General features: G+C 43.0%; 1 protein-coding gene across 1 annotated transcript in view; it reads left to right on the top strand.

The window, feature by feature from the left end:
* Positions 1-11,065, top strand: part of LOC118785952 (collagen alpha-1(VI) chain-like) — a 28,445-nt gene extending 17,380 nt beyond the window's left edge. The window contains exons 26-35 of the mRNA XM_036540909.1: positions 3,869-3,934; positions 4,874-4,909; positions 5,744-5,780; positions 6,502-6,510; positions 6,778-6,911; positions 7,019-7,128; positions 7,423-7,609; positions 7,728-7,899; positions 8,313-8,342; positions 9,350-11,065. Of these exons, the coding sequence (XP_036396802.1) occupies positions 3,869-3,934; positions 4,874-4,909; positions 5,744-5,780; positions 6,502-6,510; positions 6,778-6,911; positions 7,019-7,128; positions 7,423-7,609; positions 7,728-7,899; positions 8,313-8,342; positions 9,350-9,945 (1,377 nt within the window). The 3' untranslated portion in view covers positions 9,946-11,065. The remainder of the gene's footprint in view (positions 1-3,868; positions 3,935-4,873; positions 4,910-5,743; positions 5,781-6,501; positions 6,511-6,777; positions 6,912-7,018; positions 7,129-7,422; positions 7,610-7,727; positions 7,900-8,312; positions 8,343-9,349) is intronic.
* Positions 11,066-17,090: the final 6,025 nt, after the last annotated feature.

Genomic DNA, 17,090 nt, shown 5'->3' with positions numbered 1-17,090 from the left:
CCATAGCCTTGTCTTGCCTGGTTGCTGGTCCCAGACAGAGTACTGGATCTGTGTATTGTACCGCAGGCTGAACCATCCATCCATTTACATGACTTTCCAAACTCTCGCATTCTTATACCTTCATTCAAAGATCAGAAGGCCTCCTGTGTTTTAAAAGAGAAGTTGTTGTAAATCATGAGGAAAACATTACTCTAACATAACATATTTGATGAAGCCTTGCAGGATGGAAAGACAAGTGTCTACAAATGATATCATAAGTGACATGGCGGTTAATTACTGCAGACACTATCATTGTAGGATGTTGTTTATACAGCTAGCTTTAGTGATGTCATCATCAAACAGAATATATGTGTAAACGCTTTCACTATATGCCTTTTAATCTCTGCATTATTTTAAGTCTGCATTATATTAACGCTACCCCATGTTCTGAGGAAAAAAATTGATACAATAAAGTTGCAGTCAGGACATGGTGCGTCATGAAATCTTGCGTGTAAACATCAAGTGAGATCTGAGGTGTGGGGAGTCAGTTATTGCCTACTTGAAGTTACCGCAGGTGCATATCTTAAGGTCAAAAATGTAGTTTAGCAGCTGCATTTGTTTATTGGAGAGGATTTATGGAAAAGAGATGTTTTATCTTATGGTGTGCATGTGTCTATATGTGTTCGGCCTTTACTTGTGGGTGTTTGTGTTCAGCATGTTATGAGAGAGAAAGGGGGTTGAGTTGAGCTGCACAGGAACTGTTTTCCCTGAAGGGCTGTAGGACACATTTCTAGAACAGTGAAGGAAATCTCTCCAAAACTCCAGAACATTAGATGTGCGGAACCGTAACATGTCATAGTGGCATGAACACTCTTAGGGCTGAGCCATTATGAGCTTGCCAGGAGGACAGTAGCTTTGCCCATGCAGGTTGCAGCATGGGTAGTAGTCTCGCATCTGCAGATTACAGTGTGATTAGTAGATTTGCCTCTGCAGTTTGCTGTTAGGATAGTGGATTTGCCTCTTTGGGTTGCAGTGGTTGTAGTATGGGTAATAGCCTTGCCTCTTTGGATTGCAGTGAGGGTAATAGTCTTGTCTCTGCTGGTGGTCATGAGGGATGATGATTAAAACCTTTGATCTGTTAATCTTTAACAAAAGGCTAAATTAGAAAATGTAGCTCACATTATGTTTCCGTTTATGTGGCAATCCTTATCATTTCTTGCATAGGCGGCTAATGGATTGCAGGCTTTGGTGGGAGCACAGGCAATAATGGCAGATATGGGGTATTGCAGCATAACCTCACTCTCTTGGAGGGATTTTGAAAGTGCCTGTTTCACCCAGACAGTCAGAATATTAGTCACAGAGCCAGTTTAGACATTGGTTTGACTTAAAACAAAATACAGCAAAGAGGGGATATCAGACAAACAAGGTGAAGTCCAGGAAAAGAGGAAGTATGATTGACCTGGTCTGTAGACACCAGAGTCTTTCTTTTTGTAAACATTGTTCAGGGCTATTTACATTCCTGTTCCAATCTGCTTTTAATAACTGATCACAGAACCATCTAATTCTGGAGACAGCTTGGATTGTCCATTTCGGAATGCGTCCACACGCAGCTAACGGGAGAACTGGCATATTCCAGTGTTGAAAATGTCTTATATAGTATTAGTAAAGGTAAATGTTCTTCAGATTTATGTTCCCATTATCTTTATTCTTGTCTTATTCTTTATTGTTGTCATGACCTGAATTTTGCTTATATTGCTTAGTATGACAAACTTTGGGCATTCGCCAGCCTTGGGGGAGTCAGTTGCATCGTGTTTGAGCTGTGCCAGCAAGCCGCCCCTTTATCCTTTCCTTTGCCTGGTGATGACTTTACAGTAAGCAAGCCTGGTTCATACAGCACTTGGATGGGAGACTTCCAAGGAACAAAGCGGGTTTCAGTCTTCCCCCCAAAAAAAGCAGTGCCTCAGTGTAGTTATCCCTAATCTGAGACAATCATAAGCCTGGACGTACAGTACAGTCATTCCTGGTTAAATTGGCTCTGTGTATTGTGACATAAAATGGCTGCCGTACATCAGCCAAATAGATGTTACACCTCACCCCCCTGTCCCTTCTGTCTCACTGCACAGTAGTTTGAGAAGACTTTATAAGGGTCGCTATATAAAAGCAGTTCATTATTATCATATCATTAGTGTTATTAATACAATGGTTTCAAATTCATCTCGTAAAAAGGAGGTTGTACGCAGCCATTGTTATTTTATGTGGAAGAATAAAGTGTTTCCAGCAGAAATATTCCCTAAATAGCTAATTAGTCAGCGACTGCAAACCAAAGCCCATAATCCATTTTCACATGTATGCATTCTGTTCTCTATTCTCTCTTCCTTTGCCTTATAACTGTGATTTGAATAGAAAAACACATGCTCTTTCTCTCTCTGTCTCTCTCTCTCTCTCTCTCTCGCTCTCTCTTTTCTCTCTCTCTTCCCCTCTCTCTTTTTCTCAGTCCAATTCAGATGTTTTTTTGGCATGACATGGAGTACAGTACATGCTGCCAAAGCAGCAAACAGTATAGACTGAGAAATCAATCAGTCAAAAAAAGCATACGAATGCTGACTGTGATAGTACAACAATAAGAGTGTTACTCTGCCATTTCTCTCTCTCTCTCTCTCTCTCTCTCTCTTTCTCTCTCTCTACACTGCAACAGGTCACACAGGCTTTGATCCTCTGACTTTGTAGGCGAGAGGATAAAATGGAAGGCTTGTTGCAAAGAAAAAAGAGAGGAGAACGGGGCTAATGAAAGATTTAACGGCAACGATTAAACGTGCGGTCAAAGCACTTAAAGGCTTTGAACGTCACTGTAATTTATTATGAGCCCTGTTTACGCTCATTGGAGGCTCTGTAGTTGTGCGGCGTACAAGTATTTCTCAGTCCCCCGGTAGTCTTCTGTGACAGGACCCCCTTGCAGCCAGCTGTGCCAGATGTTCTGCAGTGTTGGAGTAGTCACGACTTCACTGCTGCGTCTGGTCCTAGCGAGACTGCACCCCGCAGAGCTGTGTCCCCCCAGCCCCCCCCCCCCCCCCCCCCCCCCCCCCCCCTCGTTTTTCTCGCAGTTGCATTCTTTGCTTTGTCTCAGATATATTAACCAGTCACATGTTGTTAAAATCATGGCTTTCGTACCGGAGGTTTTCAGGAATGTCCATCCTTACTTCACTGGAATGCTGTTTTGTGTTGGTCACACCTTAGCCCCCCCTGGCACTTGGCTTATCTGTTAATTAAACCCGTGAAAGATAACTGGCAGAAGGTTGACCCCTGAATCAGGTTAGTTGAGTCCAAACAATGATGCCATTTCAAGCAGGCTGTCCCCTCCCCTTCTAAGTGGAAGAGCTTTATTTGTCTATGACATCAGGTCTCTTTGAAGATAGTTTGGAGCCTGCAAGTAATTGAAGCAACTCAAGGATTTAGTGCCTGGAGACCCCCACTTTGAAGATGCCATGTGGTTGGCATTATAGCGTGAACATGTACTGCAGCCCTATGTGAACCAGGAAGAACTCAAGAGACATTTTCCATGACTGAAAATGCAGCATCAGTCAGTCCAGCTGTGTGGTGCTTCCAAGACTTGAGTTGTGTTTGTGTTAAACCAGCAGCCCGAGCTTGCTGTCCGCGTTCACGGTTCGTCAAATTTTGCGTGCAAAAAAGACGCTATAATTGCTGGTGGCCAGTCATGGTGTTACAGAATTGTATTTTTGTGTATATCAGATGATTAATGGGTGAATCATTCCAGTCAGTGGGTCTGAATGACTGTGGTGTTGAGTGACAACCTTCAGAAAGGTTGACAGCCCTATATGCCGATGGAAGGGTATTTTGTGATGCGTGTCATTTTTTGTTTGTTTTCCCATAGAACGACTTGCCTGGAAATCCAGGCCCTAAAGGAGCGAAGGGCCACCGAGGGCCAGAAGGAAAGTCAGTGAGTGTTCTTGCTGTGTCCGGGGTCAGCGGCGTAGCTGAGAGATTTCATTTACACAAACAACCATCAAAGCACACTCATGGAGCCAGTCTGACAGCTGGTTACAGAATACCGGCGACTGAACTGGATCTCAGATTTTTTTTTTCTGGCCAAAGGTCAGGCATTCCATACTTATGAATCAAGACTAAATCACAGACAATTAATTCCTTAAGAAAACAAGCAAACTGAATTTACAGAGTCTTTAGATGTGCAGATGTCAATATGCATATTGCCACATACCAAACACTAAAAAGATGGTATTCTCCAGGCCAAACAATTAGACGCAACTTCCTTCCTCCCTCTGAAGGAAGAGTTATCTTTGTTCCCAGAGGAATCAGGCATATTTCTCCAGCCCTTTTCCACAGTAAACATAGTTCCTGAGTTATGTGCATGTGATGAGAGGTTTGAACTTGGGCTGCAATTTACTTTTGTGCCTGATCGGTCTCTGGATGACCTACACAGAGGAGGAACATCTCTACAACATAGGTGTCCTAAGGAATATGTGCTTACTTTGATGCCAAGGACAGATAAAATGAAAATAAATTGATGAAAACTCTTAATTCTTGAGAAAAATGTATGTTTGCGCATTTGATTGGTCTTTTTTGCAAAACTGCACTGTTAGTCTTAGACACTAGTTCTCTTTGTGACACCATGAGATAAAGTCACTACAATGATACCACTACATTGACAAAGATACTACGTTGTCTCATGATATTCTTTCTAACACACCTAAATTGCTCTTTAGACAATGTGTAAAGTAGACTCCATGCACACTGTTTTGACCCTTTCAGTCAGCCCTTATTTCTCAATACATAAGGCTTGTCTCATCATCATAACTGCTCACTACTCCTCATCCATGTCTGAACCCCCTTAACCTGCCTGTGATCTTCTATGCTTTAGGGACCACCTGGGCCACCTGGGCCACCTGGCGCTGATGTAAGTATGAGGATAACCTGAAGGAGCCATTCTCACCACTGTGAGAGACATGCGCAAACACACAGTCCCTCCTGCTATAGCATGTGTTTTCATTATGCAAATTGGATATAATACAGAGAGCATATTAGGAAACACATTTTTAACAGCGTGCATGCAAATTGGATGTAAACATGAATGGGTAAACAGAAATACGTGGCATGAGTGGGAATAATCAGGTGTGTGGATGCCTGGCCGTAGCATCACACAAGACAGGATTCTGCAGGAGGCCTTGAGATGCTACCCACATCTTAGCTCGGCCTGCGTACACATCTCAGGTGTTACTGCAGGCAGTGGTTTACCTTAATGTTATTTGTCTCGCCTGCATTGTGGCAAAAGAATGTAGTGTTCCAGTAGTGGTGCTAGTGGAAGCAAGGTGAAGAAAAAAGCAGCTATTAGCTTGAAGAAAACTCAATGTTAAAGTGGTATGAACGGAGTAAAAGAAGATGTGACATCATTTGTGCAACAGGATTTGTTGATAATACTATAACAAGTTGTAAAAGAAAAATGTCAGCCATGTTGGTGTTTTTGAAATCTGCTATCCCCTTAATGCGGTGCTCTTCAAGAACACGACTACTGCATTATAGAACAGACTGGACTTGGAAATTGCCTATAACATACTAAGATTTGAAAATGGTCCGTAACCATTTGGACAGGCTCACGTAGAAATCCTCACACCTACAAGAAAGTCATCCAAATACTTTCTGCAGAGCTATGAGGCACAGAAAATGTACTCAAAATAAAAAAGGAAGCAAGCAAGATGTTTATATATCGTTATTTTTTTATCATGCTTTGTAGGAATGCGAAATTCTGGATATCATCATGAGAATGTGCTGTGAGTAGCTTGGTTTTGACTCTTTTTTTTGTAACTCATGTTCCTGCCACCTCGACCCATGTGTAACAACAAGAGAGCAGCAGTTAGAGCTGAAGGAACAACTGGAATTATGTTTTTACTACGGCTATTTAAAAAATGATGGATTTACCCTTTGAAATGGGGCAAAAGAATATTGAATGCACCCTCTTGAGATGGAATGTTGTTAAAAGTAATACAATCAATCAGGCAAAGTTTAGGTTCCTGTTACGGGGTGCCTAACATGTGGAGCACAGAGAAATGCGTGTGATTTTCAGTAGGCCTTTGGGGGCCTGTTTAACCCATAAACTTGGAGTGGATTGGTGTTGGAATGCCTGAAAGCACACTTTGATATTCTGGACCAAATCCTTCTTTAAGCGAGGTCCCTAGACAACACAGCAGGCAGCTAAAGAAGATTGTTAAGTTCATGGCCAAGTATTTTCAAACTAGAGAAAACATGCTAGGGCTAAACTTGTGCAATAAACGGCAGCAAAAGTTATAACAGTGATGCAATAGATCTTCTTGCAGAGAAACAAAGGATTACAAACTGAAAGAAAATGTTTACATTTTGTTTGAAATATAAATATGTGACTGTATTATAATGATGTGTAATGATTGCATGAAAAAACATTCTCAAACAGCAGGGCTAACAGAAGTTTTATGATATACAAATTAATGATACACAAATATTTCTGTTTTTAAACAGCTTGCTGTGGTGAGTATAAATCTTTGCTGTCTTTGTAGCTGTAAAACACAAATGAGACCGTCAGTACACACTGCATGTAAGAATGTATTGGAACTATGGAAAGTAGTATCATGTCTCTTTTGTGGGGAAAAAAAACATGAATTAATTTTTTTACAAAGTTGTTTCTCAATACGCTTGAACTTGTACTTGCTGTTATATTTAGCTCTTTGGTCTTCAGTTCACTGCTGGCCAGCCTGATTTTACATGATGAGGTCCTGTTGCTCTCTGTATCCCCAGAGTGCAAGTGCGGCCCACTGGACATAGCGTTCATCATTGACAGCTCGGAGAGCATCGGGGCTTCAAACTTTGCCCTGGCCAAGGACTTTGTGGTGACCGTCATCGACAGGCTAATGAAGGATCAGCAAGTCAGGGTGAGTCGAATCGCAGGAGTACAGCTGTGTCACATTGATTAATGGAACAGGGTTTCGCCAGCGAGCAGATGTCAGTTACCAATAGCACGTGTTTTCTTGCCTGCCAGTTTGGTGCCAACGAGTCCCGGGTGGGCGTGGTGCAGTACAGTGGTGCCAATGCGCAGGAGGTGGTGCGGCTCGGAGACCCGAACTTCAGAACCCTCCCGGAGCTAAAACAGTACAGTACCCTGTTACAACACTGAAAAGAAAGAAATCCAGACTTAAGAGCTCTGTATGTGTCTGCCCTTCAACATGTGTGTACAAATGTGTAAAACAAGCTTAGAGTGATTTATCAGAATAACCAATGATACGCTTGTTAAATTCTGTCCTGGTTGACAAACTGAGAATATTTAACCAAAGAATCAACTCAAAGAGTTGGAAGAATCAGGCGAATCATCAGCCCTATAGAAAAGGTTTGGAAGATCACCCCCTGTGAAACAAGCCATTGACTGTAGCGTTTTCGGTTCTGCAGAGCTGTTAAGGATCTGAGGTGGATCGCTGAAGCTACCTACACGGGCGAGGCCCTGCAGTATTCCCTGAGGAACCTGATCGAGCGTCTCAAAGGGCAAAACAGCGTGGTCCTGGTTCTGACTGATGGCCGCTCTGACATCCTGAGGGACAAGGTGCCGCTCAACGTGCTGTGCAACAAAGGGATCAGGGTAAGAGAGCTTAGCCGCAGCGGGCTGCATCAATATACAGTTTCGTCCGGAAGCTGCTTTTCTTTCCTGTTTCCCCCAAAAAGCAGATGTCTCTAGCAATTTCCCATTTCACTAACAGGTGGGAGGACTGGGCGTCAAGGATTACACTGGAAGGATGCCCAACCAAGAGCAGCTGGAAGACATCGTTTGTACAAACGATGCGAAACCAGGCTTCTCCTTCGTTCTGGACAACTTTGCGGAGCTCCTGGACGATACTTTCCTCCAGAATCTGACCGCTCGTATCTGTGAAGGTAGATATTCCTTTTGTTATCGTACATACAGTAAGCACTTTGGAAATTCCAGCAGTAATGAAATGACAATGTCATGTTGCAGGAACAAACTGCACATTAAAATAAAATTTGATTTAAAATTAGAATAGATTCTAATTTAGTAGTGCTTTGACTTGAAAAACAACTAAGGTGAGCAAATTCTTAGCTACAAAAAATGCATATGGAAATAATATGTTACAGGTTGGAAAATAATATTAATACTTTTCACCTCTTGTATTCCTACAAATCAACCATGTCTGATGGTTTTCATCTCTGCTGTTAATATTTTAAATGTTATTTACTGAAATTAAAATTGCAATTGTAATATTAAGTCTCAATTTGATTGTGATGATGGGAAAAAAATAATAATTTTTTTCCTTTTCCCCTTTTTGTAGACAAGAAGTGTCCCGATTTCAAATGTCCAAGTAAGTTTTATAAACCAAACAAACAAGACAACACTCATCTTGTCTATGAGAATCATCCTGTTCACCAGGAAGTAGTTGCTTGTGGTCCCTCAAGGGTCTTATTGATGCTTCTTTAAGAATCAACTGTTTCTGAATTTTAAGTAAGATTGTTGTTATTTATTCATTTGCCAGGAGACTGATATGGATGTAAAGCTGGATATGAAGTGCTTTCAAACTTGTACCCCTCTTTTTACACACTGTGTCCCTTAACTGCCGAATCATTCTGGTAACATCTGTGTTTCCATTGCTAATTCACTGAATAATTAATGTACCTAGCTACATATTTCAACAATTTTAATAGTTAGAGAGCTCAGCTTGCAGGTGATGCTGCAGCAAGCCACATGTTGTTACTGTATCACAGTGCTATCACTATTTCTCAGTCTTGCTTCCTCTTTTGTGTTTCATGGGAGAAGGGCCTGTGCTTTTTCACATTTGACTTTTGACAGTTAAGTCTTTCTGCGTTTGCTGGAAACCCGAGAGGCTTGTCGTCAGTCTTATGACATCATCGAATGTTATGAATGAGCTTAGCCATGAGGTCACACCTGAAGCCACTTCACATAGTAAATACATTACTATGAAATGATGAAAGGTGCCATCGGAATGGCATCGGTGCCTTGGCTGTGATTTTTCTGGCCTCTGCATATCTTTAAAAGTAGGTTTCCAAGTGTGGATTTTATCAGAAGTAAAATGACAGGTCAAGTAAAACAGCAGCATACTCTAAAACATCAAAATTCCCGAAGAAATTCAGCAACAAGGCCAATACACTGACATTAAGTTGAATGCTTTACAAGGCCTGGCTTAGCAAATAATTTCTTATAGGTGTTTCAGTTTCTTGCAAGGTCAGGGTTCTTTTTTCATGAAATCTGTCCATGTTTATGATGTATTTGAGCGTGGTGTGTAATTGAATGGAACACTGAGATGTTCTGTTGATTCCGTGATTTTTGTTTTTCCCATGTCTTTCCTGCTAGTTTCCTTCAACGCTAGCACTGACATAGCCGTAATGATGGACAGCTCTGCCAGCGTGGGCAGCAAAAACTTCGAGGTGACCCGGAAGTTCTCAAAGATGCTGGCTGAGCGCTTCCTGGCGGCAGAGAGGGCGCCCGGTGTGACCGTGCGGGTGGCCCTGGCACAGTATAGCAAGGAGGCCACCCTAGAGTCCGACTTCTCCTCCAACTACACAGAGCTGGGCGCCAAGATCGACACCGTGGCCTTCCAGAACGCCGCCACCGACGTGACGGGCGCCCTCAGCTTCGCCATCGAGCGGTTCAAGCGCAGCGGCAACCGCAGGAAGAAGCTGCTGGTGTTTTCAGACGGGCGCTCGCAGGGGGTGACAGAGAGCGTCATCGAGAAGAGGGTGCGGGAGGCCCAGTCAGCTGGCGTGGAGGTGTACGTGCTGGCCATCGGCAGCCAGGTGAACGAGGCCAACCTGCGCCTGCTGATCAGCCGGGGGCGGGCGTACGATGTCTCCTATGCCCAGCGTCACCTCCTCAGGGCTGCCGACTACCCCTCCCTGCTCAGGGGCGTCTTTTACCAAACTGTGTCCAGGAAAGTTTCGCTGGACTGAGGGGCCGGGAGAGCAGGGAAGTCACAGCCATGCAGTGGAGTAGGGGAGTTATGGTGGGGGGGTGAAGAAAAAGGACTTGGGCCAGGGAGCAGGACTGCGGCCCAACTCAAAACAGGCTTTCTCTATGAGGCGTATTTTAATTTTCGATCACGTTGGGTGCTTGTCATGTATTCTCATTTTATTTTAACGATAGACTATGATTGTTTGTCAAGTGAATTCCAGCATCTGCCCGTCACAATGTCATTTAGGACACTGAAGGAGTGACATGGACGAGAAAAACAGTTTAACTTCAGCAGCCTCTGACTGGCATGCTAACTCCAGTTCATTGCTTTTCACATTTACAATTGCATTTAGTTGCTTAGCAGACACTCTCATCCAGAGCGACTTACACAGGTAACAGTGGCGTTAAGCTAGGGCTCATATCTCAATATGCAGAAAGGGTTGATTGTTGTTCATTAAATATGCTATTTGAAGTAATACTTTTGTTGACAGTAATTTGGGTTCTTTGACTCTATATTATATTATGTGATCATCACAAATGTGGAAGTGTTGGAATTTGTTTAATTGCAAAAAATGACCAAAATTAGGAGAATCTGAATTAGGATTTGACCTTTAGTTTGTTTTCTTGAGCAACTGCATTGTTTGTTCAAGTATATACCTTGTGTAAAGTATACACAAGTAAAGCCTAAAACAAATATTTGTATCATAAAAAACTCTTAAACAATTTACATTAAAATCATTGCTTATTTCCAGGTGGTCTCCTTACTACTCTGACAAAGTTTTCATTTGCTAAAGATATTTCACCCTTTTATCTATGGTTTACACTCTAAATTTAACAATAACTAAACTGCAAAAAAGAGCTATGCTTTACTTGCATTTTGCTGTATGCATTCAATTACATGTCACTTGAATATATCCATGGTACTGACCGAGTACTCTCAGGCCTTCCTGTTTTGGGGGGGTTTTTTGATCGGGAGCGGGAGGTCTTGGAAAGGAAGACTATGGCTGCCAAACAGACATTACCACTAGGTTTTTGTAAAGATTTATTCACCTCTTAGAAACAAGCAGCCCCTGAGCTTGTTGTAAGGGAATGTTCCTTCAATAAAAGGTGCTTCACCAATCATTGAGCTGCCGTGTCTTTCTTCTCCCCTGTGTGATGTACTGTCCGGACACCCTTGTGCATCCATTACACTCCCACCGCCGGAGAACATGTTGATGTCTTTCGCAGAAGACACATGTGCCCAAAAGCGCAGCGGAAGAGGTGATATCTAATGAGAAAACCAACAAGGCTTTGCTCTGACAGGGGTGCGGTCGACTCTCTGTTAAGACAGAGCTCATAACCATCAGAGTGTATCAGTATTTTATAAATGCACTGCTGGCCCTGAGAAGTTGCTGTCAATTGCAATACGCTCGGCAAGACAAGGAGCCAGGGGACTAGGGGATCCATCTTAGATATTACACATTAAATATTAAAAGTAAGTATTACAAATGTGTGTAATTGTCAAACTGTCCTATGGATGACCTTCAAAAGAAAAAAAGAGCCGTCCAAACACCCATGAAGTTTCCTTTTCACCAGGGAGGTTATGGTTCTGAACCAGACTGTCAGGGGTGTTTTGGATTACTCTGAGTCCAGCTGGGTCTGTCATCATTTGGTGCTCTGTTAGCTCCCTTAAAGGGAACATTGCATACAGACAGCGTAGGTGAGAGATAACATGAAACTAAGTATCTATTACTTGTATTTTTCTATTACTTGTACTTTTGTTTATGCAAAGAATAGTTCTCTAACCAGTTTAACCACAGCAAAATCTAGAATCTCTATATTAGAGATAGGGATTTAGTTCTACAGGTAATTTTTTGTCTTGAAGATCAAGATGTGCATTGATGTGTAGTGATTGTGCACATTGGGCGCGTTTGCGCCTGGTATCATCCGCGTCCAATCAGCCTGATCGGATAGGTGATCCAAACACCTCTGGCGCGTTAATCCAGTGTTAGAATGCGTCGCAAACGTCCCTGTTGTCTGCAAAATGACTTGATTTATCTTTTCCGTCGCGGTATGTTAATCATAGCGTCATAGGTGGAACACTGGGCGTAGTTCTCTTGACAAAGTATTTTAACCTATTTAAAATAAAGACAAACAATGCAATGAAAAAATCTGACAGGGTTGTTATTTCTATCAGTGATGTAGGACCATGTATTTAACTACCGATTATTTCAAAATTTTCAGTGACAATTAAATCGCGCCATTTCTGCTTTGCAGTTTCCGGTAGTAATGGCGGTGTAGCCCTCCGATTTTGTTGGAATAATGTCGGGAGCACAAGAAGCTGCGGCACTGTATGGATGATGCCGTTTTAGTTCTTGAGGAAGACACTGGTAACGGAAATTAACTGCATACATACAACGGGGACGCCAGCGACGCAGGTATAAAGCGTTTATGTTTGTGACCTTAGTTAAAGCAAACAACAGTGCATAAAAGTTTGTGGGTTCGTGCTAGAAGTCAGGAGTGGCGGGTGTAGGCTACTTCGTCACTACTAACAATCGTGATCGAATTTAAATTTGTATTCTGAGCGTTCGGATGGAGTATTTTGAGCGTTTATGCCTGCCCACCAACACCCAGTCTTGCCTAACATCCGATCGTGGACGAGTTTTAATACCAGGTATTAACGGGCCCTAAGTGGGTCAGTTATACTACATTACACTTGTGTGCATTTGGACCAAAGGTCGAGCTGCTTGGAAAGAGATTGCCTTAGAAGGACTGGTTTAAATCCAGGGTAAGTGACACCGTACGGAAGGAGAAGTGTGAGAATTAGATCAAAAATCAGAACTGGACGAGTTTACATTCCAGCTCATCACTTTCTGCTTCAGGTGAAATAAAATTCAGCTGTCCATTCTTTTCTCTTTCTGCACTCTATCTTAACCAACCACTGTTGTGTACAAAAGACCATCTGGAGATATCTCGGTGGATTTGCGGTTGTACAGCGCTGCAAGGCTGCCTGATTTAAATGAGTTTCTTCCCGTACATCTTGACTATCAATAAGGTCCATGAATTCTGTAAGCCCAAGGCTATGCATCAGGAATATTTCATCAACAAATTTATTACAAACAAATGTGCAAATAAGTGGAAGTGACCATATAACCCTTTTTTAAATGCAATATTTCTGCAGTTGGTTGTGGTGGCAGGACATTGTGATCCACAGTAACCAAAAGCAGATGACACCTGGGCGTTTCATGCTTGTGATGAATTATGATGCTCCCTTGTATTTGTCCTTTCACAAAAAAGTGACCACTCTAAAATGGTGAGATATGCACAAGCCCCGGCAGAGTCACATATTGTGAAGCTGTCCCCACCTCCTTCTGTGCATAGACGCATTGGGGAAATTTCCAAGGTAGACCACCTGTAAACCACACAGCATCACACCACTGAGATGAGGGAGTCTTGATTAAATCGTTCATGTGCATATGTTATGAGACTGTGGGGTCAGAGGCACATCTGATGATGGAGGTTTGGGCCACAGTCAAACTAGAGACAATGGAACGCAATGGGAATACTGCCAATCGGCACTCCAACAAAAGGAATTGCGTAAAAAAAAAAACCCATGCTAAACAGCTAATATTTCCTAGAAAAACATGATGTGGCACAGGCTCAAGAACACTGGATGGTAGATGAGGACTTTATCCCTAAGTAATGAGTGTATGTGTGCCGATGATTTGATCCATTATTGCTTGAGTGTTGTTTATTGCATGCATTAATGTTCCACTGCATGTGCCTTAATTCTGGCCTTTTTGTGACCAGTATATTTTGCATTTGTAAGTATATTACAAATCTAGTGCCATGGTGTTTTTTTTCTGCAATTCATGCATGCTGTGTAGCACCGTAATGTTTTGTAATTTCTTTCTACATATATTCGGCACAAATTCGGCAATTACATTTTTCCCCTGTACCTTTGCCACGTCGTCAGGCACATGGGAACCACATGAAAAAAGTATTTCATGTGTTACTTGTATTATTATTTGTCATAAAAATCTTCCAGTCATTCTGGATAAATGAATCTACCAAATGAAGAATAATGATAATACCCAGAGAGGATTATAAGTCAATCAGTGATAAATTAAATTGGAGCTCATACCCAGAGAGGATCATAAGGCAATCAGCGGTAAATTAAATTGGAGCTCAAATTAACATTCCACCTGTCCTGAAATGCCTGGAGTTTGCAGCAGTAAAGTGATTGATTATAAATGCTAACATGTCAATGTGTTAAACACTTCTGCCCATTTTTTTTTAGAACTGGGAGGTAACAATTGATCAGAATAAATTGATCATGAAAAACTGTATTGACTCAAGAACAAAATAAATGAGTAGTGCCTCATTTTAAATTGACTTAATCTTCTCTTCGTGTATTCATGGTTGTCACTTTTAATTAAACCTTTTCATTAAATGAAGAGAAAGAGACTTATGAACGAGGCTTGCACAGGAGTGACCTCCTTCTTAGCGTAAAGCCGGTAACGATGAAGCACATTAGACATTAGGACTTTCTTCCGTCAAGCCCCACCTCCATTAAAGCATGTCTTATGATGACTAATAGACAGTCACTTTGACTGGAGTCTCTGTTATATTACAAATGTGTTCTCTCCGGGCAAGGCCTTTCCCTGCCCGTGAGTCAGACCTTCCTTCCAGACCGGTGCATAAGAGGGAGAGGTCTCTTCATTTTAAACAGTTCGTTTGAGTGGGTGTGAAATATAGCTCGGTTTGAGAGTTCAGTATGTAGCTGGAACCAGATAAAAAAGGAGGCTCTTTTTGGGAGCCAGGTTGTGCCTAAACCCTGTGTCTTACTAACATGATGAATCCCTGACCACAGCTGCTGTAGGGTTTCAAAGAAAGCAGGGCGTGTTGCAGAAGTGGGACAGGACCACACCAGGATCGCTTTGTGTCATTCAAAAGAGCCTCATTTTTACAGCTTTATAAACAGTTTCCTGCCCTCTAATCTAAACACAGCTCACTGACTCCAATGAAGTCTGCATTCATGTAAAACAGCTGGGTGACTCAATAGCGGCGCAAGCTACAGGATCCAGTACAGTTACCCTACACTAAAAAAGCTTTGTAGCAGTGTGATTACATGTTACACTACATGCTTCAGATTATGGGGGAGTTGTTGTAGGGAGGGATAACCTTTCTCAGATGAAGTAAAAGCTTCCTCACAGTCCCCCTATTCTGCACCTCCATCTTCACCAAACAGCTCTGGCCTTGAATTTTCAACCTATGCTGAAAATGCTTGTGGTTAAGTAAATGTGTGTGAAGTTAAGTTATGACTGCGCTGTCAACAAAGATCACTAAGCATTCATGGACTTTGTGTCCAAGGCAGTGTCACTGGAGCATGGCTTGTCTGTTACATGGACCAAAAGGCATGTATTTGAAACAGTTGGAGTACAAGCGAATGGTGAACACAGGCTTCTTACCTGTCTGTGCCCCTCTGCTTCTTACCTCCCCTCTGTGTTGAACCAATGAGCAACTTTTCAGTGCAGACCGGTGGGTATTTGTCTCCGTGAGTGACATTCAGGTGGCGGTAGTTCACACAGAACTACCATGGCCTATGCTTCTCTACGAGTAATTGTTCCCCAGGGACTGACATTGTCTTTGATGGGTCCTTTTGTGAGCGAGCCTTTGAGTAGGGTCTGAAGCTTAAGAGGGAGGGAATTTCTGCTTGTAAATTTGGAGGAACATCTCAGGTGGGGATGGCATGGAGTACCACATCAGTCCTTCTGAAGTCCTCTTTGTGGGCAGCAAACACCCTGAACCAGCCCTGCAGCAGGGCTCTCAGTTGTTGGTCTGGCTCGAGGCCCTTCGCTCAAGGCAGGTCGCGAGGGCATCACACCCCACTGGAAGCCTGCATGAGCCACGCCTTGACCTCCACTTTGCCACCAGGGTAGAAGGAATGCAGCCTCCCTTAGGGGTCCCACTGTAATGAGATGGCGTAAACCAGAGAGCTGTCACATTAGATATGGGCCCAAGCAGAGGACCCACCTAGGGGGGAATAGCATTATGCTCACCTACGGGTCTGTGCAGAGGGACTGCTATTGAATGACAGGTCCTGCCAACTACACAAGAGGTGTTAGAGGCTTTGAGAGGGCCCATAACCACCTCTGCCTGCCCTTGCAGGTATCTCACCATTGATCTCACCTAGCAGGCCACAGACAGGGTTCAGAAATAACAATTTTTATTGTGCGTTCAGTACATTAACAGACTGTTGTTGACAGAGGCCCCCTCGTGACTACAGCGCCTAGTACACTGACCTCAGCACACACTTTTACAGTTCACGTGATACAGAGTCACATCACAATCTCGGTGACTCTACAACTGAATAGGCACCTTTTGAAAAGAAAGGATGGTTTCCTGGTCCACAGATCTGACAGGAAGAACACCATCCAAAATGAATAAAAATCAAAGGTCCCATTCCAATATGATCTGATGGTCTCTCATTCTTTTTCCAGTTTCGTCTGATCCACTGCACAGCCACACCTGCTCAACTGTCCCTGCCGGTGGGGACACCACTGACTGACAGGTAAGTGACATCCATACCAAACTTGACCCAGCTGATTACATTATACTACATTAGTGTCACTTAGCAAACGCTCTTATCCAGAGCGACTTACGTAGGTCACAATTTTATCTATTTATACAGCTGGACATTTACTATGGCAATTCTGGATTGAGTACCTTGCCCAAGGGTACAGCAGCGCCCCAGTGAGGAATTACACCAGCAATCTTTTGGTTTGGAGCCCTTCTCCTTACCACTATGCTACACAGCTACACAGACCGCTACACACACCCATGGTCACAAGAGTAAACATTTTTCTTGTTTCCCTGGTAATGCTCACTCCTGTCCTGACGCCTCTCTATCGAGCCACTGTCTCTTGCTCCATGTCCATCCACTCAGTGGCAGCTGAGTCACCCTGGTTTGCCCCATCACCGCTCTCACACTAACTCTGCAGCTATGCCTCAGTCTCACTCCCGTCCAGATCACCAACCCACAAAAACACAGCACCACACAAAAACAAGGCACCGCTCCAATTGCAACACAACACACTGCTCCAGGGACACCACAAAATTGTCGACCATGGCAACCATGTCAGCTGCTCCACATGCACTGAAC

Source organism: Megalops cyprinoides, chromosome 11, assembly GCF_013368585.1.
Source record: "Megalops cyprinoides isolate fMegCyp1 chromosome 11, fMegCyp1.pri, whole genome shotgun sequence".
In the NCBI taxonomy this organism is placed as follows: Eukaryota; Metazoa; Chordata; class Actinopteri; order Elopiformes; family Megalopidae; genus Megalops; species Megalops cyprinoides.
This window is presented reverse-complemented; position numbering and strand designations above follow the sequence as displayed.